Here is a 23,784-nt window from a genome sequence, read left to right as displayed (position 1 = left end):
CGAACTAACTAATTTCTCATTAACAAAACACTTAGAGCATGATAGCGGGAAGGAATGCAGAAAACCCTGCACCCTATTTATAAGATGATGCATAGAAAGCCAAAGACGCCAGATTAAGGTCATCAAAGAGTCGTTCCACTAGCTTTCTAGTTCTAACTGTAAAAACAACACGTGAAAAGTATTATCTTCTCCACTACATCAGTTGCTCCAACAAAAACTCAGACAATCAAGAGAGGGTTTTCATTCTGACATGGGGAATTCTGAAGAGCAGGAACTTCACATCACAGGTATTGGCAATTTTTCTCAGTTACTTTAATAAAACCTAAACATTATTGCACAACCATAATCTTCATTTTTAGAGCATGCATTCAACAAATGGTATGAGCTCCGAAAATCAAAATATTGTATCTAATATATCAATTATGCAATGTAATGTAAGCCTTTTACTTACTTTGCTTGGGGGAGGGGGAGGGGGGCGGCGAGTAGCTTAACATAGAAATCGGTCATAGCAATAGTGCAGTGCATGGATACAAGAGACAAATTTTCAGATGTAATAAGAAGGGTAGAATCACTAATAAATTAAGGTTTGTTATACGTGTAGTCGTGTACCATGATGATTATAAAAGAATCAGTTCATCAAACTAGCTATAGAATAACCCCAACCAACTCTGACGTTTCCTCACAACATGATTTTTCTATAAACCAACAGAATAAAAAGTTAAGTAGCATTGTCTTGAATTGAATGTAACTGACAATTGAAACATGTCAAAATAATAATCAGATGAACTTTCTGGAAGGGATTTTCAGTCAACCGACATATAATATATAGAGCATCAATCATACTCGTTTTCGTTTACATTTTTGTAGTCAGTCTTTTGTAGGTTCTCTCTGACATATCCTGTGTTATCTCTGTGCAATGTTCTTTGTTTAGTGAGACACAGTTTACCAGTTACTTCGTCTCAATCAGAAGCTGTACCCAGTCCATCAGATGAGTTACAGAAACAAGGCTTAAATTGGTGGATCAAAATTTCTATTTGCATACTTTTTATCCTTCTCGGTCAGTCCATAGCTTTACTTCTTGGAAGACTGTATTACAACTATGGCGGTAAAAGCAAATGGATGGTAACGCTAGTGCAATTTGTAGGATTTCCACTTCTACTTCCGCTGTACTACATCATCCCAAAGGGAATTTCCCAAGAAAACACACCAAAAAATCTGTTTCCATGCTCCAAAGTTGCACCAATCTACATATTTCTTGGGTTGATCGGAGCAGGAGCAAGTATGATGTACTCAATAGGACTTGAATACATGCCAGTCTCCACATTTTCTCTCATTTGTGCATCTCAATTGTCTTTCAATGCCGTCTTTTCCTTCTTTTTAAATTCACAGAAGTTCACACCTTTCATAACAAACTCTCTTGTTCTGCTTACCATCTCATCAGCACTACTCGTCTTCCAAACAGATTCTTCCGTTCCTGAAGGAGAATCAAAGGAAAATTACGCCATTGGTATCCTGTGTGCTATTGGTAATGCAGCAGGATATGGATTGTCGCTTTCAGTAACAGAGTTCACCTTCCAAAGGATACTAAAGAACGAAAGTTTCAAAGCCACTTTAGACATGATTATTTCACTTTCACTTGTTGCAAGTTGTGTTTCGGTTGTTGGACTTGTAGCTAGTGGTGAGGTGAAGACACTGAAAGAAGAAATGGATCGGTATAAGGTCGGAAAACTGTCATACATGATGACTTTAATTTGGACTGCATTAAGTTGGCAGGTGTATACCATTGGCACACTAGGCCTAATTGTTAAAGTGTCATCCCTTTTTTCAAATGTTGTTGCAACTGTAGGACTGCCAATAGTTCCAATACTAGCAGCAATCTTTTTCCATGATCCATTGGACGGAATTAAGGTAGTTGCCATATTGTTGGCGGTCTGGGGATTCGTTTCGTATACCTATCAGGAGTACCTTGATCTTTATACAGACGAAACCACAAACCCCGTTACCACAAATGCTTTTGAAGAAGCTTGTGAGAACAGATGTTAGTTAGTAGAACGAAAAGCTCGAAGATTTAAAAAACAGCAATAAAATAGCAGTATTGCTTTGATCATGGCCTTCAATCAGATAGCCTACATACCAGTTTGTTAGTCTCAGATTAAAGGATTACTACCAAGCTGATTAAGATCATTCTGTTTAGAATAAGATGTTATATTGACAGCAAATTGTCTTTTTGATGAATATAATCATTGTTTTATGTCATATAAGGCAATGAATAATTGAATATTACCCAACTCTGCTGTTTATTGTACTAGTACATGCAAGTATGCAACAAGCATAACACTTAATAACTTTATATAGATTTATAGTCTGTATCCGAATTTTGCAACTCGTATCCACGGAAACACAATTGATAACTCAAAGAAAGCATTTTTTTACCTGTAATTCTCATTTAGCAACATTTTTATTGTAGGTTGTAAGACTTGCTAACTAATTATCTTTTTAATTAAAAATTAATCAAACGCACATGTACCAATGCATAGACGTATCACGTATTCTTGTGGTTGGTGATGTGGCACAATAGGGGAAAATTGGGGTTTGCTCTCCTCTCATAAACCATTTTAAATAATAAATAAATATAGATTTGATCATGACATACATATAATAATCCGATATATCATCTGAACCCAAAATATAAAATAGTGGATGGTATATACAAAAAAAACGACCTATAATAATCTATACTCGTAAGTCCGTATATACTAAAATGACAAATGGCAAACTGATAATTGAGCCGAGCCCAAAAGAGAAAAAGGAGGGGTGAATATGCCGAAATGGTCCCATACCAAAGCAACATAAAAAAGACGAATAATCGACCCAAACACAAACATATAGCGACGTGCTGAATATACCAAACGTTATTCAATTGCCAGTGGTACACCCCAACACCTCATAGTATATCCGTTTTAATTTATTTTCCCGGATTTTTTTAAATGCGACACCATTTTATTTTGAAAATTGTTAATTAGTTGCAATGCCTTTTTATTTTTGACATTTCTTTTCTCTATCACTCACATACCTACACTTGTTTAGCAGACCATGAATATAAAAGTATAGCAACTAAAGAGGAAGTATTTGCAACATGATCTCACACGAATACTACAGAGTACAAATTATTCACCACAAATGTTTTCACCCTTATTTTTTACCTATCATTTTTTTTTAATCTCCTCATGCAACTTTATTTTCTCTCTCAATTTACCACTGACAAACAAATTTTTTTCATATTACATCGTTGCGAATAATTTGAAATGGAGAAATATAAAAATAATACTCGTACAATACCCCAGTAGTCGTCGTTGTTGTGGCGGAGAAGCTGTTGCTTTCTTTCTTATCTTACTCCACTACTCACTCTATAATCTTCTTCTTTATTATTAATTGTATGTGAGGGTTTACCTTCTCAACAATGGCGTCTAAGCTTTCGACGTGTTTTCTCACCCATGGATTGAACGGGGTGAATTCTAAAAAATTCAATGTTCGTTTGCCCGATTTAACTCGTCGACATCAATGCTTGAATTCCGCTTCTTTTAAGCCTAATTTCAGGTATTAATTACTTATTTTTCTTTAATTATCGATTCAAAGTTTGATAATTCTTTGAATTTTGTTGATTATCTTTGTTTGCTTTTTATGCTTTAGCAATTTGTGATAAAATTGTGGTTTGGATGTTTGATTTGCGGTCAAAATCAATGTTTTATTTATTGATTAACTAATTGAATAAATTATTAATTCGTACTGTTTATTTTATTTTATTTTATTTTATTTTTAATTTTATTTTTAAGATTTGTGTTGAGAACTTGAGTATGATTGAATTGGTAGTTGACTATGTTAAAAGACAATTGCTGTAAAAGATACGAGTAATTCGTTTTCAGTTTTTGGAAATTGAGGGCAGATTTGTGAATTGTAAATTGTGATTTATGCTTAAAATGCTTTATCCATTTGACTTATTTGTACAATTGTAGACTATTTGTAATTTGTAGATCATTTTTAATTTTGTTGAAAAAGACATCACGCATTAGTTATTAGGGAAACTAAGGCAAAAATCAGACTCAACATCCACAATCGTATCCAGAACACTCCCTATTCATATCCCTAACGAGTAATCAATGGGTTAGTATGAGTCTTAACGTTAGCCGACTTATTTGCTTCTCTAAAAACATGCAAAAAAAAAAATAGAATCAATTCATTCAAAGGTACTAGCTAATCGAATAATACCCCGTGAGATAAACACCAGGAGTCATCTGTAGCTTTAGCTTTAACAAGGTTAAAAGCGCACGCAATGGTTCAATACAAATTTGTGTGCTATTGTTCAGCCTTTACCCCCAAAAATTTAAACGAAAATTCTATAGTAAATAACGTGAACCACTATGTACCATTAAAGCAGTATTACGCAATGTATCACTATTAAAGTTGATTAAATATATCATTTATTTGCATTTTTGAAGCATACTTTGACTTTAGCTAAGATGGTGAATTGTATTATTACTTTGGTTAGTGGTTTAAGGATCAAATCTTTGTGCTCACCGTATTATTTTTTTTCCTTCTCATATTTTAATTTTTTTTTCCCTCTAGACTACCTTCAAAAAGAGATATCAAATACTGATTTATTTTACATCATACAACCTATGTTGATGACATGTGTCACTTGAGTTATAATGAAATCTTTGACATGGCTCCACATGGATAATACATGACGGCACATATATATATACTTGAGCCATATTGAAACCCTTATACCCCCTTGAAATTTCCAACTTTTATTACCACCATTATTGTCCTATCAAGTGGACAATAATTTTACATTGATTCACTATAAATAAACTTTCTTTATTTTCTATTGTATTTGTTGTTTTTATTCCACAATGAATGTCATATTATTACTTAATTAACATTAATTAGTTAGTATAATTTTTCATTAATTTGGATTCTAATAGTTTTTAAGCATGTTATACAAGTCCCAACTTAATTGTAAATCATACAAATATACTACTGCATCTCTCTTTCTACCTATGCATTTTAAAACTTCCATTTTCATTTAACTTAAAGTAATATTTTTAAAATATCACTATTAGGTAATTTTTTCATTTTGTATTTAAACAATATTTGGGGTATCGCTTGAGCCACAAGCTAGTTTTATTAATTATATGTCATGTAACTTTCAAAGTAAGAATAAAAAGAAAAAGGTAAATAATCTAAATGATCATTTCCTCAATTGTCTAAAAACTTTTCTATTTACGTTCAGTTGTTTAAAAACTTTTCTATTTACGTTTAAAAAATTACGGCTATTATAATTGAGTGAAACCCTTTAATTAATAAGTCTCATCTTATATGTTCATGTATGTAGTTGACTTTTAAGATATAAAAAAAAACCTTATAAAACCAGTAAATTCTCCACTTTAATTCGAAAATATCTGTTTAGGAAGGAATTTCACCGAAATTTTTGCTTTTACGGAGCATTCATTTCTGTGTTTTTGCCAGGATGATCTAATACTCTAATCACAAAAGATCACATCTCTAATTGACATCATTTTTACAAAACTTTCAGGGCCTAGGTATAATTCTTAGTTATAGATAACTATAATGTTGAAAATATATTTTCGCTATTTATTATCTATGCCCACGAAGTAGAAGATTATGTAAAGGAGAGAAATTAAGAAAAAAGTATTGTCAACTGAAAGTTCTAAACCATTTTCTGATTTTCACCCCTTTCCTTTATAGATTAACATAGATTTATTAAATTAAATTTTTGAATGCATTAAGGATAAAATTTTTAAGTGAAATTTATTAATGAAAACCCCTTTTCCAAAGATCATAACTGGCCTTTACTCCTGCAATTTTAACTGGTCACGAGCACTCTAACTAAGGCCCCGTTTGGTCTGATTTAAAATATTTTCAATGAAAAATTAGTTTTTATGGAAAACATATTTTCAAGGAAAACCACAATTGTAATTTACTTTTCTTTTGTTTGCTTTCATACAAAAAAAAAAAAAAAAAAAAAGTTGAGAAATTAAAAATATAAGTGAAAATGTGTGGATGGATGATAGGATAGGATAGTAAAATGGAAGTAAGAAAGAGGGAGGAAAATGTGACTTTCTTGTTTTGTAAAGGAACATGTTTTATATCATTGAGAAAATTGTTTTCCACCCTTTTACAAACCAAACAAAGGAAAATGGGAAAAATTAGGTAAGTCATTTTTCTATGAAATCATCTTACATCAAATCAAACGAGGCTTAAGAGCAAACAACAATTATATCACTACCTTAAAAGTTACATATAAGTAAGAAAAAATTGACGGGAATAATCCCAACTTTGCTCGATTCGCCTAAAATAATGTTAACTTTCAATTATTTTTTAATAATCCGAACTTTGATATGAATTTGCTTCCAACGGTCCCAACCGGTCATCGAACTTGTTGCAACAAGTCACGTGACATGTGTTAGGACTTGATTGGTCAAAAAAATAAAATTAAAATAAAAAATTAAAAAAAAAAATTAATTAACCTAAAAGTAAAAACCCACCACCCCTTCCTAGTAGCCCAGCCATCTCTCCGGCACCGTACCTCCACGTAGCCCAGGGTCCCCCACCACCCATCTCCACCGCGCCGCCCTTCTCCTATCGTCCTCCCACCATTCCCAGTTGCCCACTTCCGAAATCCTGAAAAAAAAAAACACTTCCCTCACCCGCATAAACCCCGATCTCCACCTCCTTCACCCTCGGAACCCGAATAGGGGTTGTGAAGGTTGGGGAAGGGGTGATTGGTAGTTTAAGAGGTGGAGGAGGTTTTTCTAAATACTTTTGGGAGATGGAGGGGGTTATTTCGGGGTGGGTACGGTGAATGTAGGTTCAGGGTGAAAGGCGACAGCATGGGCGGCGCAAGGGAGGGATTTGGGGAGCAGTGGGGTTGACGGGTGGCTTGGGGCTAGGCGGCTAGGGAGGGGGCTAGGTGGCGGGGGCTTATGGGGGTGGGGAAGGTGTTTTTTTTAAAAAAAAAAAATTATTTTTAAAATAATTAGTTTTTTTTTAATTAAAAACATTTAGTTGATTTCTTAAAAAAAAAATTTAGTTGATTTCTAAAAAAAAAAAGAAAAACATTTAATTCACTAATCACGTGATGACACGTGTGGATAATTTTATTTTTTTTAAAAAAAAAAAAATTACCTATTCAACAGGTTGCTGGTCACTTGTGACTATTGGAAGCAAATTCATATTAAAGTTCGGATTATCAAAAAATAATCAAAAGTTGGGATTATTTTGGGCGAATCAAGCAAATTTGGAATTATTCTTGTCAATTTTTCAACCCTTTTACAAACCAAACAAAGGAAAATGGGAAAAATTGGGAAAGTCATTATTATATGAAAACATCTTACATCAAATCAAACGGGGCCTAAGAGCAAACAACAGTTATATCACTACCTTAAAAGTCACATATAAGTTATAACTACCTCCAGACCCACACGACTCTGCAAAAATTGCAGCATTGAAGCTCACTGTCAGGCATCAGCAACCTGACAAAGTGAGAAGAGGAAAACCCCCCATTTAAGCATCCCAAAATGCTCCCAAAGTTCCAACAACCCCATAACAGCAGCAGCAGCCACCTCAACTGGGGCTCTTACTATACCTCCCATCCTCAACTTTTCCTTCCAAACGAATCTAATTAGGCCTCCATTGCCACCTTCTCATGCTTACAGACCTCAAGTAGCCAAGAAAATATATCAGCTATTAAGTAAACAGGACAATCTACCATATCTTTCAATTCAGCGGCCTCTTATATTCCCGCAGACGAAGATGACCTTAAGAAGGCATGAACATGATTTTCTTCATAACTACCACACAGCTGTGATACTTGCTACATTGTTTTTTTGAAGGCACCAAAGCACGACTACATAATCCCCAAATAAAAGACTTTACCTTTGGCTGTATTTGGAAACCCCAAAGGCCCAAATATTCTTCTAGAAATCAACCTTATTAGATGAACATGGACTGCTACAAGAGCTTGTACAAGAAATAATAAAATAGTAACCTTTCTTTACAAAAGGGTGAACATCCTTTATAGTTTGTATAATACCAAGCGTAAATATCATCTTACAGCCATAGCATGAGGAAAAAGAGAGTACTGGCTTAGCTTTAAAAGGATGATGGGAGTGTATTCATTTAAGGGTCATACAACATATTGATTGAGTTGCTATCTCCCACAGTCCAGCTACACTCTCTTTAATCAACCATCTATTTTCCCAGTTCTCCATATGCTTCTCCATTTGTAGCTCAATCTATAACACACTCGTCAATTAGTAATAGGAAAGTAACAAACCTTAAGAACTTTTGCCGCAAAAAATATTTAGATTTTTGATAATTCTTCACCCTTTCTTAGCAACTTTTGCCTTTTTAAAATCATGGTCCCTATGGCAACCCTCTAACCTCCTTTGAGTTACTTATTTACACCCCCACCAGTCCACCACAACCTCACTGTCATTTTCTAGATCGTGACAAAGACAAGAAGGAATCTTAACAAACTCATAAAATCAGTAGGAATTGCTTGGAAATTGGAATAATACTTTTTATAAGATTACCTGCAAAAGATAAAGCTTGTTGTTTCCACCCTTTAAACTTCTTTTTCACCCTTTCTTTAAACAAGGCAAAAGCTTAGGAATTTGGACTCCTAATCCATTGAGGCATGCCAAGATATTTTTCCATGAAGTCAATAAGTTGCACCCCTAAACTAGCCAACTTTTTTTTAGCATTACTGACGTTCTGGCTCGTTCAAGTTACTTTCTTGCCATCCATTATCCGAACTTGACCCATCCATTAGCATTAGCCACGTTCAAGATACTTTCTTGTCATCCTTGCTTCTAACTTGTATGTCTTCATGCCTGGCTATCAAGTGCAATCTCTACAAAAACCAGCCTTATTCAACTAAGCCACATCATAACGTGGGATATCTATCCAAATAATTATTTTTTGGGCAATAAAAACCATTTCCAAACCGAGTCAATTTTTTTCTCTATTCAATTTTTGGACTTCATGAGATTACTGCTAACTTCTTCATGCAATTAACAGTAAAATAGAGCGAAAAGATTGGTTCTTTGATTAAACTAGAAAATCTGATTTTTGGTAAATTGATTTAATTAGAAGAAATAACAAAGATGGTAGCTTGAATATTGATTTACAATGCCAAAAGAGGGTTTAATAACTATAGGCTATTACTCTCACAATAGCTTGAGGCTATCACTCTCTCAAGATGGCTTTAGGCCATGACTCTCTAAGGTTTCTCTTCAATACAAATTCCTGCCTAACATTTTCTTTCTCCCCTCTCTCTTTTTTTACAAGGCTAAAGACTATTAACCTAATAGTACTGGGCTACCCATATTACCCCTACTTAGGATAGTTTATCACACTCCCACATCACCTTGTGGACTTTTTTCTTATTCTAAAATGTAGGAGTTAGCTGAAGAAAAGCATCTTTGAATATCTTAATGGCATATATGCTCCATTCCACAAATGAATACCTTCTTATACTCGATTTGTTCGAATATGGATATCATCTTCCTTATAAATGTCATTTCTAAGGATGTGATAGAAAGGAGATTGTCATAGAGAAGAGAAGTATTATAATCTATAACATGTTTTGACTTGAGAATATGGGTGCCCAGTTGAATAAAGTTTTATAACAACAATTCTCTGCATTATGCTTCTGTTTTAAACTGTAATCTTTACTTATGTTGTCTTGTTATTTTGTGGCCTCGGAAAATTTCTGCTTTGTTGAAAAATTGTCTAGTTTTGTTTTATTTATTTATTTTTATTTTACTAGTTTAGTTCTGCTGCTTCTTGTGTTTTTCTTTTCTTTTTCTCTTTTTTTTGCTTGTCTCCACACTTATACTTTTGATTTGTTGCAATTCTTAAATGAAAGACTACAGGTAAATAAAATCTCTCCACTAGTGCCCCGAGTATTTGCAAACCAGCAAACAAGTGGTGAAGCAGATCTGGAATTTGAGAATCCTTCTAATGATGGTGTTTCAAGCTTGATTATACCCCAGAATGATGTTTGCGGTATGTTGATTCATGATTATTCTCTAGAATTCGACTTTTTACTTGCAGAAAAGCCACCTAATTGTTTATACTTATGATAGGATTCAATTTATACCATCATAATATTGTCCAATATCGGTATTTCATATGTGAAATCAGTACTTTTAGATTTTAAGAATCAGAATTCTTTCTATCGCATCAAAATATCAAATAAACCGATAAAATTTTGAAAAATAGGAATTTAGAGGCGTAGCACTTAAAGCACTTTAAGAAGGAAAATGAACTAAAAAGAAAGAGTTCACTTGATGCCTAATATTATGAAGGGAGGGTGTAGTGGAGCAGAGCTAAGTTGCTAGTCCTAGTATGCAGTAGTCAACACCATCAGCGGCACCACTGATTGGTGACCAACAGTAGCTACTTTGATGAAGCATTTAGATAGAATGGTTGTCAAACCTACCTGCACAAGATCTTTCAGTACCAACCCCCTCCCCCCAATAATACATGTTCCTGAAAGGCTGAAACACTATGTATCTGGTACAGTCAGCAACAACAAACCAGGAATAGTGCCTCAGTCAGAAGATACCACCAGCTCATCAAGTTCTTCACAGCAGCCAGGGTTAAAGTGGTGGATTGTTATTGCGTTCTATATAGTTTGCGTCCTTCTTGGGCAGTCAGCAGGTATGATACTTGGAAGATTTTATTATAATGAAGGTGGGAAAAGCCAATGGATGGCAACACTGGTGCAGTATGCTGGTTTTCCATTGCTATTACCCTTGTACCGCATCTTTCCCAAGAAATCAATCCAGAGTCACAAACCAATTAATGAGCTTTCTCCTCTCAAGACTGCATCAATATACCTATTCTTTGGGCTATTTGTGGCAGCAGTTGGTATGATGTACGCAATAGGACTGCAATATGTACCTGTCTCTACTTTCTCGCTCTTATGTGCATCCCAGCTGGCCTTCAATGCATTATTTTCTTTCTTTATAAATTCTCAGAAGTTCACACCTTACATAATTAATTCTCTTGTCCTGCTTACCATCTCATCTGTCTTACTCGTAATTCAGTCTGGTTCTTCGGTTCCTGAAGGTGTTTCGAAGGCTAATTATGTCTTTGGTTTCATTTGTGCTATTGCTTATCCAATGGCGTATGGATTGTTACTTTCTTTAACAGAGTTTACCTTCCAAAAAGTATTCAAGAATGATAGTTTTGAAGCGACTTTGGATTTGCTTCTTCGTCAGTCATTCATTGCAAGTTGTATTGCAGTGGTCGGAATTGTAGCTACTGGGGACCTGAAATCCGTGAAATTAGAGATGGATCAATTTAGGTTTGGAAAATTGTCATACGTGATGACCTTAATTTGCACAGCATTGAGTTGGCAAGTTTACAATATTGGCTTATTTGGATTGATCGTGAGGGTGTCATCGCTGTTCTCCAATGTCGTCTCTACTTTAGGATTGCCGATTGTTCCAGTGCTAGCAGTGATCTTTTTTAGCGACATAATGGATGGAATAAAGGTGGTGGCCATGTTATTGGCCATTTGGGGGTTTGTTTCATATGCCTATGATCAATACCTTGATGAGTGTAGTAAAACTAGAACGGTAGACCCAACTCCCTCATATGCAACTGGAGCTTTGGAGTACAAAATCTAGTTTGTACAACAGGAAGATAGAAGATGATACTCTTTGAGTTTTCAGGTCTTGAGTCGATCTCATTTGCTTGATCGTGATCCTCTAATTGGCTGATCTTTACCTCTTTTACTTGATAGCTCAATCAATGACATGCTGGTAAAGGTGGATTTTGAGGGTGTAGCTTCTTGTTTAAGATTTAAGTTTATTTGTTGGAGGGCTTAAGGCCTTTGTATTTTTGTAGACAAGTGATCCTATAGAAAAACAGTCTTTTCTTGGTTTTGTGTTAAATTACAGGATGTCATAGTTTCTTTTTCGTCGACCCTCTTGCTTTAAAATGTTTTTCATCATCTATGTGTTCATTCAAAAACTGAAAAATAAACTTAGCTATCTTCTTCCCTAATATTATTCATATCATCCTTATTGTGGCTTGACAGGAATTATTTGTGTGCTAAAGTACAGGTTAGCGTGAAATCAACAGATATTAGCTTATACTGCCGTTGTTTGGTATTTCGTACTTACCAGCAACCACAAGTATATATCAGGTGAAATAATGACTGATATATTTGATACACGAGTATTGCTATTCAAACATGTGATGGTGTGGAGATGTGTTTTGCGCATGAATGTACCCAAAATTGTGAGCGATTTCCATGAAAATTGCTAAAAGATATAAACATTGCACAATTATGCCACTTTTTTTTATCAAAATTCCCTACATAATGTCCATGTTAAAACCATTGGGTTTGTTTGGCATCGCTATGATTTTTGTTTTTTTTTTTTTTTTTGGTTGAAAGGGGAGACTATATTAATTAAGGCCCATCAAGGCTCAAAGAAGTAGCAACATCAATAACAGTAGCAGTTATAGGGGAAAGGAGTTCAACAGCATTAAAGTTTACAGCCATTGGTTTCATACATAACATATTAATAATACCCACATCCGGGCTTTGAATACTAGAGCTATTAGAGAGAAGGGGTTAGCAGCTAGCTTCCACATCACATCATGCCCACCAGCTTGTAATGCTAGAATGATATATGTTTAAAATCATATGATATATATCATGTAAATCACTTCAAAATTAGTCAAACTTGTTAAAATTATGATAGTATTGAAAACTAACAAAAAAAAAATGGAAATACATTCTTCTTGTTTTCCGTTATTGGTTTTTGTTTTACCCAAAAAAAAAAAAAAAAAAAAAAAAAAAAAATGATGCCAAACAATCAATGTGGTTTTACATTATAAAAACCGCTAATTGCAAGTAGCGTAATTGTGGAATTTTGATTTCTTTTAGCAATTTTCATAGAAATCACTTCAAAATTGATTGATGTTGTCAAGATGAGTATTTTTGATAATCAAGATTTGACCAATTAGTATTAGGTACTCTTGGAGTATCATGTTCATTGTACTAGTTTTTTTTTTTTTTTTTTCAATAATTGTTTCATGGTAAAACCACTACCTCAAGTAGCAATGACACGTACCATCTCCTAATGTGTCCTTTTTTTTTTTTTTGGTTAAATAATGTTCAATTAAAGAAACAAATTTTATACAAAAAATAATTTCCTAATCATTATACAATATAATTACTTAAAATCAAAAGGATTTGACATATCTTTAACACAAATATTTATATAGCTATAAAAAAATTCTTAACATATTTTTAATCATTTTCTACTTCATTTATATCTAATATATCTTTATAATCTAATATATATATAAATAAAGTAGGCATTTTTCGGGAGCATTTGAAGAGCCACATAAGAAAAGGTATTATTTTTTCCAATGAAAAATTAGATTAATAATTTATTTTAGAATTAAAAAATTTACTCGCCACCTAAGCAAAAGTGACAAATAAGATTTAAGAATTTTAACACATAGGTAAAAACAAAACAACGAATAGAGAATAATTAAAATTTAAATTATGTTTAAAAACTAATAATTATCTTCTCTAAAAAATAAAAAAAAAGTAACAATTATCTTTTTTACAAATATGGATGCAAATTTTTAATCGCAAATATCTTTAATCTCTCCCTAGAAAATATTGTAAAAGTTTGATTTTAATAATTTACTCATCGAGACGAATAAAACTAAATCTCATATGACTAATTTCCCATAATATTTTATAGTTAAACAATTATAAATTAAACTAACATTTTAAACAGAACGAGTATATTAAATAAATGCATAGGCAAAAGACTTATTTTGATCAATAAAAAAACGAGATTTGTCATTTCTTTTTTAAATTAAAAATTTAAATTGTCACATAAGCAAAATTAGTGAATAAGGTTTGGGATTTTAAATTCAAGCGTCACATAAAATAAATAAAACAACAAAAGATAACTTTAGTGTTAAAATTAAAAAATTATCTTATGATATTAGGAATTCTATCCATATATTTAATGAATGATCTTCATAAATATACACAATTTTAAATTAAATAAAATGATTACTAGAACCGTGCATCGCACAGGCTTATATCTAGTTTTTTATATTGATGAAAATTTGTCAACTACAAAGTATATTTTTATATTAATAAATTTCTAATTATAATGATAGTTTAATAATAGTTACATTATTAAAGATTACCGTGCAGGGCACGAGAATTAAGGATCTGTTCACATTTAATTACTGAGCTGAACTGATTGGAGCTGAAATGAACTGAACTGATTGGAGCTGAACTGAACTGAAATTAAGCTGAAATGAACAGGCCCTAACCTAGTTAATACACATTTAAAGCCCACTTGATATGATCAAACTTTTTTTTTTTCCTTTGAATAATGATATGATAAAGCTTTAATGAAATTAGATTGGAAAAAATAAATTTTGATCATATTAGATTAGAAAAAATAAGTTTTAATCATATCAAATAAGCAAAGGTTCCATATCAATTAGAAATCAACTTCTTCTTATACCACCTTTCTTTACAAAATACGCACACACTTAGTACCTGATTATTGATAGATCGGGAATGGCCTTTTAAGATCCTTCTAGAGGGTTTTTTTTTTTTTTTGACAAGAAAAAATGGATTTCATTAACAAAAGTATAATTAAATGACACTTAATAGAATTCCAAAGAAATCAAGAATTGCAGCACAAGTACATAACACCTTAAAACTAAATACAATATCGATCCAATCAACAATCATCTTAATAAAAATATTTTCATTTGAACCAATACAATATGTGAGTTAGCACTGATTTGGGTTGAAATCAGTAATGCGTAGTCGTTTGAGTGAAAATACTCATGTGGTCCTCTGAATTCTTATATAGATTATGAAACCCTAAATCTTCAGTTCTCGCCATACAAATAGAAAAAGAAAATAAATTTAATTGAGAAATCATTCAAAACAAGAATGAGATTTATTTATTGAAAGCAATTCAAAGGTTTTGGGGCTTACCATCGGTAAGAATAATAGTGGAAGCCCCTAAGAGAAAGATTTACAACTAAGAGGGCATATTCACTTCAGCTTAATTTCAGTTCAGTTCAACTTAATTTCAGTTTAGTTTTGTTCAGTTCAGCTCCAATTAGTTCATTTCAGTTCAGTTCAGCTCCTAATTTCCTTCTCTCATAAAATATACATTTCAGCTCTATTTAGTTCAGTTCAGTTCAGCTCCAATCAGTTCCGTTTAGTTCAGTAAATGTGAACAGGCCCTGTGGACCTGTTCTCTTAAGCTTATTTTCAATTCAGTTTAGTTCATGTCAGTCCAGTTCAATTCAGTTCAGCTCTAATCAGTTTAGCAGTTCTTTTGTTAATAATAATAATAATAATAACAACAACAACAGCAACAACAACAACAACAACAACAGTAACGGTAACAGTAACAGTAATGATAATGATGATGATAATAATAACAATAACAACAACAGCAGCAGCAACAACAACAACAATAGCAACAGCAGCAGCAACAACAACAACAATAACAACAACAGCAACAACAACAACAACAATCACAACAACAATAACCAACAACACCACTAACAACAACAACACCAACAGCAACAACAATACCAACAGAAGCAGCAACAACAACAGCAACAGCAATACCAACAGAAGCAGCAACAACAACAACAACAATAACAACAGCAGCAGCAGCAGCAGTAGCAGTAGCAGCAACAAAAACAACAACAACAACAGCAACAACAATAATAATAATAATAACAACAACTACAACAATAGTAATAATAACGGGTTACAACAACAACAATAGTAATAATTATAATAACGAGTTTTTCACCATATACCCTTGAGTTTTTTGTTTATTCATGTAACACCCTAGAAAATCCTTTCTTTTAAAATACCTATTTTTCTCTGTTTAAAACTCAAAATAAGAAGATCTAAGGCAATACCGCCATCGTGAAAACGGCTAAGGCAACTATCAAAGACACACAACGGAAGACTATCTTTAAAAACATTTAAACGACTCAACTTAAAAAGTCAACCAACGAAAATAAAGTCAAACCAAAGTAAAACAAGTCAACCTACAACTTGGAACCATTATAGGCCCTTAACAAAACCGAACAAACTTTTAAAATCTTTGCGCTAGTCTCACAGGCATAATATAATAAAATAATTAAAGAAATAAACATATCATAAACTTATGGAAACTAGCATGATTCGCTCTTCTCCCATGCCCATCATGAATATGCTTCATCACCTGAAAAGCTTCTCTCTACTTGTTTCCACTACTCTCCATTAAAAATGGGTCATCATAGGACTAAGGTAAAGACAAGGCCAACAAACACACAAACACACAATCAGCAAAGCTGAATACATAAGCGTAATTAAACACACTAGCATGCTTTCACCTATCAACACATAACTTACCTCGTAACACCTATTTACAAGCACATAACATACAACATGACTTCTCAACTAAGTAACTAATTGATTTATTTAGCATTGATTACTGATATGTTTATTTTATATAGTGTTTTACCCCCATCCCTTGGTCATAATTGGTAGTGTTTTTGGCTCTCTAGAGCCATTTTTATTACTAATTAGTGTTTTCTAGTGTTTTCGTAGTTTTGGTTGAGTTTTGTAGGGAATTGCACATTTGGAGCATTTTCCGGGGATTTTATGAAGAGACTACGAGCATTGGAGGAGCACGACCGTTATACCGAGGCAATTTGACCGAGTATTCAAGCCCCAAGGAGGGAATTTAGTTTGGGACAAAGTAATAGCCCAATCAAGAAGTCCAAGATATCCCAAGAGGCCTTGCCCTGCTCAAGAGGCTCCACCTAAAGGCGCGCCCGGTCGGGCGGGGTGGAAGAAGAAGAGAAGCCCTCTTCGCCCGATCTCGCGCCCGGCCGGGCGTGAGAGAAGCCCTGATGAAGAAAAGGCGGGCCCGGTCGGGCGGTGTGGCTCCCGACCGGGCGCGTGTTTTTGGAGGATAATTAAGCTAGATTTTAGTTCGTTTAAGTTTAGGATTTTCGAGTTTAATATAAATACGTTTTTGTTAAGCAAGTTTATGACCTTTTTTCTCTTAGCTTTCTCTCTCTACTTAGTTTTCTGATTAGTATTCTCTCATTGTTTCTCTCTCTACAACACTACAACTTTGTTCTTAATTCAATTCATTGTTTCCGTTAATTTTGGTAACGATTTCTTCTCTATTATTTTCAGTAATTTAATTTCTTTATTTCATCATGTCTTGTTTAATTGCTTTGATTAGTTTAGATTTAATTATACGTGAGTAGTTTTCTTTCTAAGGTTTATGGGGATCCATGAATAATATAAAGGGGTAATTTATTGTTGTTTATTGTCAATGCTTGATTAATTTCCTATTGATTGATTTAATGTTATGCAATTAGATTAGGCCTGGTTTAATTGTATGAGTTATGCAATATTGATTCGAGATATGAGAATTGATGTTTAGGCTCAATTTCAATAGGCGGACTAATTTATAAATGGTTAAGTCGAGATTCGAGAGATGAGATTTAATACCGGTAAATTAACTCTGTGATTGTAATACGTAGCGAAAGCCCTTTATGATCTGATTAATTGATGCATTGATGATTGATTATTGTATCTTACCCTAGAATATTATTTATTGGTGAACCTATGCCTTAGGCTTTTATTAATTGATTTCTCCCTATTTTTATATCCCTTAGTTTAATTCCTTTTATCTATAATTTAATTACTTTATAATTTAGATTATTCTAATTAATTAGGAATAGGAAGACTTGTTTCATTGTGGATCAACCCTTCTTCCCTATCTGCATAGTTATATGAACTTAGGAATTATTTTTGACTAGGTGATACGACTTTATCCTGTCAAAATTTGGCGTCATTGCCGGGGAAACGATTTTATTTTTATTTCTGGTTATTTTTGTAGTCTAAATTAATTTTCTCATGTCTCATAGAACGCAAGTTCTTTGAGACAACTTCCTCATATTTGTTTGTTTAGTTCTGTGTTTATGCCCAGGAGTTCTAGATCAGGTTACACTCCATTCGATCCTGAAATCGAACAATCTTTTCATAGACAGAAGAATTTTTACAGGCAGATACGAGACACTTCTGGAGGTAATCCACCTTCGGAACCCCTATCTGATTCTAGCGATTCGGAAGCCTTTTTAGAACCTGAATCAGAGATGACGGCACCACCACCTCCTCCACCTCGCAAGCTTAGCAATTATTCGCAGCCGTCGCTGACAGATTTTCCACAGCTTACTCCTACTCCGGCCCTTGATGGAGTGCAATTTGAGATCAAACCCCAATTTATCACGATGATAGAGAGGAAGCAATTCAGTGGAGCTAAGGGTGAAGATCCTAATCTTCACATTGCAGATTTTTGCCAATATTGCAATATCATTAGGCAAGCTGGGGTCACGTAAGACCAAATCAGGGAGATTCTTTTTCCCTTTTCTTTATGTGGAAAAGCTAAATTATAGTTTAATGGTTTGAATAGAACTGCACTTGGTATGGCTGACTGGGAAACTCTTGCTTTGAACTTTTATAATTAATATTACCCTGCAAAGAGAACAGCTTTACTAAGGAGTGCTATTCAGAATTTTGCCCAAGAGCCAGATGAAACTCTATATGAGGCTTGGGAAAGGTTTAAGGATCTACAGAGAGAATGCCCCCACCATAATCTAGCACAATGGCAGTTGATCCAAGCCTTTTACAATGGACTTGGAAACTCATCTAGATCAATTTTAGATTCTGCAGTTAGTGGGAGATTCATGAACCTTAATGTTAAAAATGCAGGTTAAGTTATCGAAGACATGGCAATTCACAATTCCCAATATGGGAATCCGAGAGGGTTTGCTAACAAAGGAAAACATAATGTCGATTATGTATTCTTTTTGCAGGCTCAGTTAACATCTATTTGTCAGAAACTAGATAATCTTACTGCTATTCCTAACTCTATAGCTAATGTTTCTGTTGTTGCTGATAATGAAGTTTTTTGTGAAAATTGTGGAATTGTAGGACATTGGGAGCAAGATTGTAGGAGTTCCATAGAGTAAGTTAATGCCTTCCAATCCTATAGGCAAAATAACCCATACTCCAACTCTTATAATCCTGGCCTCCGGAACCACCCATATCTTTCCTACCGGAGTACCAATGTATAAAACCCTCCACCTCCACAACAAACACAACAACAACCACCACCACAGCAAAAATATTACCATCCTAATTCCGGCCAGAAAAACCAGTCACAACCCTCCTCATCTTCTGACCCTGCTATGTCAGAAATCAGAGCAATGCTTTCAAGCATGCAAAAGCACATGGAGAGTAGGGATGCACAAATTGATTCGATTATAGCTCATAATAAAATTATGGACAATCAAATTGCGCATATTTCATCTACCCTACAAACTCGTCAGTAGGGAGCTCTACCATCACAACCAATCCATCCTACAGATCATGCTAATGCAATAATCACTCTAAGGAGTGGTTCACACTATGATGGGCCTCTTATGCCCAAGGATGATGGACCTGTTGCTAATCCAGATTCCCTTGTATCAAATGCTCCTGCAGGGCTACAAAAGGAAACTAACCCTTCTAATGTTTCTTTGCAGGGTAAATCTCAGGACAAGGGTGGAGATGTGCAGAGCCCAGTTATCAAGCTTACATTCCCCAATAGAAATTTGAAAAGTAAGTTTGATAAGCAATTCGGTAAGTTTTTGGAGGTTGTGAAAAATTTGCAGGTAACGGTTCCTTTCACTGATTTAATCACTCAGGTTCCTGCATATGCTAAATTTATGAAAGATATTTTGACTAGGAAAAGGGCCTTTGATGAAGTAGAAACTGTAGCTTTTATAGAGGAATGTAGTGCTTTATTGCAAAATAAATCCCCTCCTAAATTAAAGGATCCTGGTAGTTTTTCTATCCTTTGTCATATTGGTAATGTCTTCATAGATAAAGCATTATGTGATTTAGGTGCTAGTGTCAGTGTTATGCCATCGTCTGTGTGTGCTAAACTTAATATGGGTGATTTGAAAGTTACTAACATTACTTTACAAATGGCAGACCGTTCTGTTAAATACCCCTTAGGTATTTTAGAGGATGTTCCTGTCAGAGTTGGTAAATTTTTTATCCCTGTTGATTTTGTTGTGTTAGACATGGCTGAGGATACACAAATTCTCATTATATTAGGTAGGCCTTTTCTCCATACTGCAGGAGCCATTATTGATGTTAAAAATGGAAAACTAACCCTTTCTATAGGAGATGATAATATCACTTTTAACTTAGGGAAGGTTTTAAAAGGACCTATGCTAGAAGAAAATTGTTGTTTAACTGAAGTCATTGATATAACGGATGATATTTGTGAAGAAAGCTTACCACAGGTTATTGCAAGGGATCCCTTGGAGGAAGTTCTTTATGGAGATTTATCTGTAGGTGATGCAAGCATTTGGAGTACTGAGGTGGATGCTATTGAAAAAGCTCTTTCAGTAGAAGAGCTTGATCCTAAAGAGACCATGAAGGTAGTGAAATTAGTTCAGGGATCAAAACCTGCAGAGGTCAAGAAACCTGAACTAAAACCTCTCCCTTCTCATTTGAAATATGTTTTTCTTGATGAGCAGGAACTATACCCTGTGATCATTAGTACTGCACTTGATGACCCACATACTTCCCAACTTCTAGAGGTTCTTCGAACCCACAAAAGGGCAATTGGGTACAGTATTGATGATTTCAAGGGTATTAGCCCTGATTTTTGTATGCACAGGATACATTTAGAGGACAACTACAAGCCATGTATTCAACCCCAGAGGAGGTTGAATCCTAATATGCAAGAAGTAGTCAAGAAAGAGGCGATGAAATTACTTGATACAGGTATTATCTATCCTATTTCTGACTCAAAGTGGGTAAGTCCTGTTCAGGTGGTTCTTAAAAAGGGTGGGATGACTGTGATTAAAAATAATAAAAATGAATTGATTCCCACTAGAACTGTTACAGGGTGGCATATGTGCATTGATTATCGTAGATTAAATATCGCCACTAAAAAGGACCACTTCCCTCTCCATTTTATTGATCAAATGCTTGAGAGGTTGGATAATCATAAGTTCTTTTGTTATTTGGATGGGTATTCGGGATTTTTCCAAATTCCAATTCACGCTGAAGATCAAGAAAAGACTACATTTACACGTCCTTATGGTACTTTTGCATATCGTAGAATGCCCTTTGGTTTATGTAATGCCCCTGCTACCTTTCAACGTTGCATGATGAGTATCTTCTCTGATTTCATAGAGTCTATCATGGAAATATTTATGGATGATTTTAGTGTGTATGGGTCTTCATTTGATGCATGCCTTGTAAATCTCGCTAAAATATTGAAAAGATGTGAAGAATGCAACTTAGTATTAAATTGGGAAAAGTGTCACTTTATGGTGACAGAGGGAGTAGTCCTTGGTCATATTGTATCTGATAAGGGTATACAGGTAGATATGGCTGAGATTTCTGTGATTGAGCAATTGCCTCCTCCAGTCAATGTTAAGGGGGTTAGAAGTTTCTTAGGTCATGTGGGGTTTTATCGTCACTTTATCAAAGATTTTTCTAAAATTGCTAAACCACTAACTCAGCTTTTACTCAAGGATCCCCATTTGATTTTACTGACGAATGTCTTGAGGCTTTTCACAGGCTAAAGCAAGCATTGATATCGGCGCCCATCATATGGCCCCCCAATTGGACTCTTCCTATTGAGATCATGTGTGATGCAAGTGATTTCGCATTAGGTGACGTGCTAGGAAAAATAAAGAACAAAGTTTTGCATGCTATTTATTATGCAAGTAAAACTTTGGATGAAGCCCAAGTCAACTATGCCACTACAGAGAAGGAGTTTTTTGCTGTTATTTATGCCTTAGAAAAATTTAGATCATATCTAGTTGGTTATAAAGTCATTGTTTTTATTGACCATGCAGCTTTGAAGTACTTAATTGCCAAGGCAGAATCAAAGCCTAGGCTCCTCCGTTGGGTTCTCTTGCTCCAAGATTTTGATGTGGAGATTAAGAATAAGAAAGGTGCAGAGAATGTTGTGGCAGACCACTTGTCACGTATTAGGTATGATGAGGGTAATAATTCTCTCCCATATAGATGATTCTTTCCCTGATGACCACTTATATGCAGTTGTAGAGCAACACCTTTGATATGCAGATTATGCAAATTATTTGGTGGGTGGTACTCTACCCCCTGACTTGTCCTACCAACAGAAAAAAGAAGTTCCTTTATGATGTTAAACATTATTTTTAGGATGATCCTTTTTTGTTTCGTGAGTGTGCAGATGGATTATTTCGCAGGTGTGTTTCCGAATGGGAAGTTCAAGGTGTTCTTACTAGTTGTCACAACTCACTGTATGGAGGATATCATGGTCCCACCAAAACGGTGGCCAAGATTAATGAGTCAGGTTTTTATTGGCCCACTATGTTTAAGGATGCTAACACTTTTGTGCAGGCTTGTGACTCTTGCCAGAGGATTGGCAATATTTCGCAGCGGCATGAGATGCCTCAAACTGGAATATTAGAAGTTGAAATTTTGATGTTTGGGGTGTTGATTACATGGGACCTTTTCCCTCTTCAAGAGGGAATCGTTATATACTTGTCGTCGTTGATTATGTATCCAAGTGGGTTGAGGCCATTGCCGCTCCTACCAATGATGCCAAGGTGGTCCATAGGCTTTTCAAGAAAATCATCTTTCCAAGATTTGGAGTGTCTAGAGCTATAATCAGTGACGGAGGATCTCACTTTCATGAGAGGAAGTTGGACACCCTCCTCAAAAAGTATAGTGTATACCATAGGACATGTCTAGCCTATCATCCCCAAACAAGTGGTTAGGTTGAAGTTTCTAACCGTGAGATCAAGGCCATTCTAGAGAAGGTGGTAGCAAAATCAAGGAAATATTGGAGTGACAAGTTAAATGACACCATTTGGGCGTACAGAACTGCATTTAAGACCCCGATTGGTACTACTCCCTATAGGCTTGTGTATGGTAAACCATGTCACCTCCTGATGGAATTGGAATACAAGGCATATTGGGTTATTAAGGAGCTCAATTTGGATGCTAAGATAACGGGAGAAAATAGGGTTCTTCAACTTAATCAACTAGATGAGTTTAGGTTGACAGCCTATGATAGTGCACGTGTCTACAAGAAGAAGACCAAAAGATGGCACGACAAGATGATCCTTCCGAGAGAATTCAAAGAGGGTGATAAGGTGTTGTTGTTCAACTCCATACTTAAACTTTTCCCATGAAAGTTAAAGTCAAGGTGGTCAAGTCCTTTTTTACTATTAAAAGGGCAAATAAATTTGGTTCTGTGGAATAAATCGATGAGCAGGGTAACGAGTTCAAGGTTAATGCCCAACCACTTAAGCAGTACCATGAAGGAGCTACGATTGGTGCAGTTTAACTACTTCACCTAATCTATTCCAGTTCATCCTGATTACACATGTGGTAAGAGGGTCGTGCGGGACCTAGATAAACCAGCGCTTTGCGGGAGGCAACTCGTATTTTCTTTCCTTTTAGTTTAGTCTTCTTTCTTTTTATTAGTGTGAGGAGGGAGAGGAGAGAATTTAATGAGTTTTATGAGGTTTTGTACAGGTTTGATGGGAAAAAGTTAGTCAAATTTGGAGACAAGAAAAGAAGAGAAAAAA

The 23,784-nt window shown here is 34.7% G+C and overlaps 1 protein-coding gene, 1 non-coding gene and 1 pseudogene across 2 annotated transcripts; 2 read left to right on the top strand and 1 right to left on the bottom strand.

The window, feature by feature from the left end:
- The first annotated feature begins 250 nt into the window (after positions 1 to 250).
- Positions 251 to 2,056, top strand: LOC145578033 (putative purine permease 10 pseudogene; annotated as a pseudogene).
- Positions 2,057 to 3,315: 1,259 nt separating this feature from the next.
- LOC145579218 (purine permease 21-like) lies at positions 3,316 to 11,993 on the top strand. Its single transcript, XM_081636466.1, has 3 exons — positions 3,316 to 3,597; positions 9,956 to 10,095; positions 10,615 to 11,993. The coding sequence occupies exons 1-3, from the start codon at positions 3,461 to 3,463 to the stop codon at positions 11,724 to 11,726; spliced, it is 1,389 nt and encodes a 462-aa protein (XP_081492592.1). The 5' UTR covers positions 3,316 to 3,460; the 3' UTR covers positions 11,727 to 11,993.
- A 6,691-nt stretch (positions 11,994 to 18,684) lies between these two features.
- On the bottom strand, positions 18,685 to 18,791 carry LOC145580497 (small nucleolar RNA R71). Its single transcript, XR_014099524.1, has one exon. It is a non-coding gene; the product is annotated as a small nucleolar RNA R71 (small nucleolar RNA).
- Between the last annotated feature and the right edge of the window lie 4,993 nt (positions 18,792 to 23,784).

The sequence above is a fragment of the Chenopodium album genome, chromosome 14 (assembly GCF_948465745.1).
Source record: "Chenopodium album chromosome 14, dcCheAlbu1.1, whole genome shotgun sequence".
Lineage (NCBI taxonomy): Eukaryota > Viridiplantae > Streptophyta > Magnoliopsida > Caryophyllales > Amaranthaceae > Chenopodium > Chenopodium album.
This window is presented reverse-complemented; position numbering and strand designations above follow the sequence as displayed.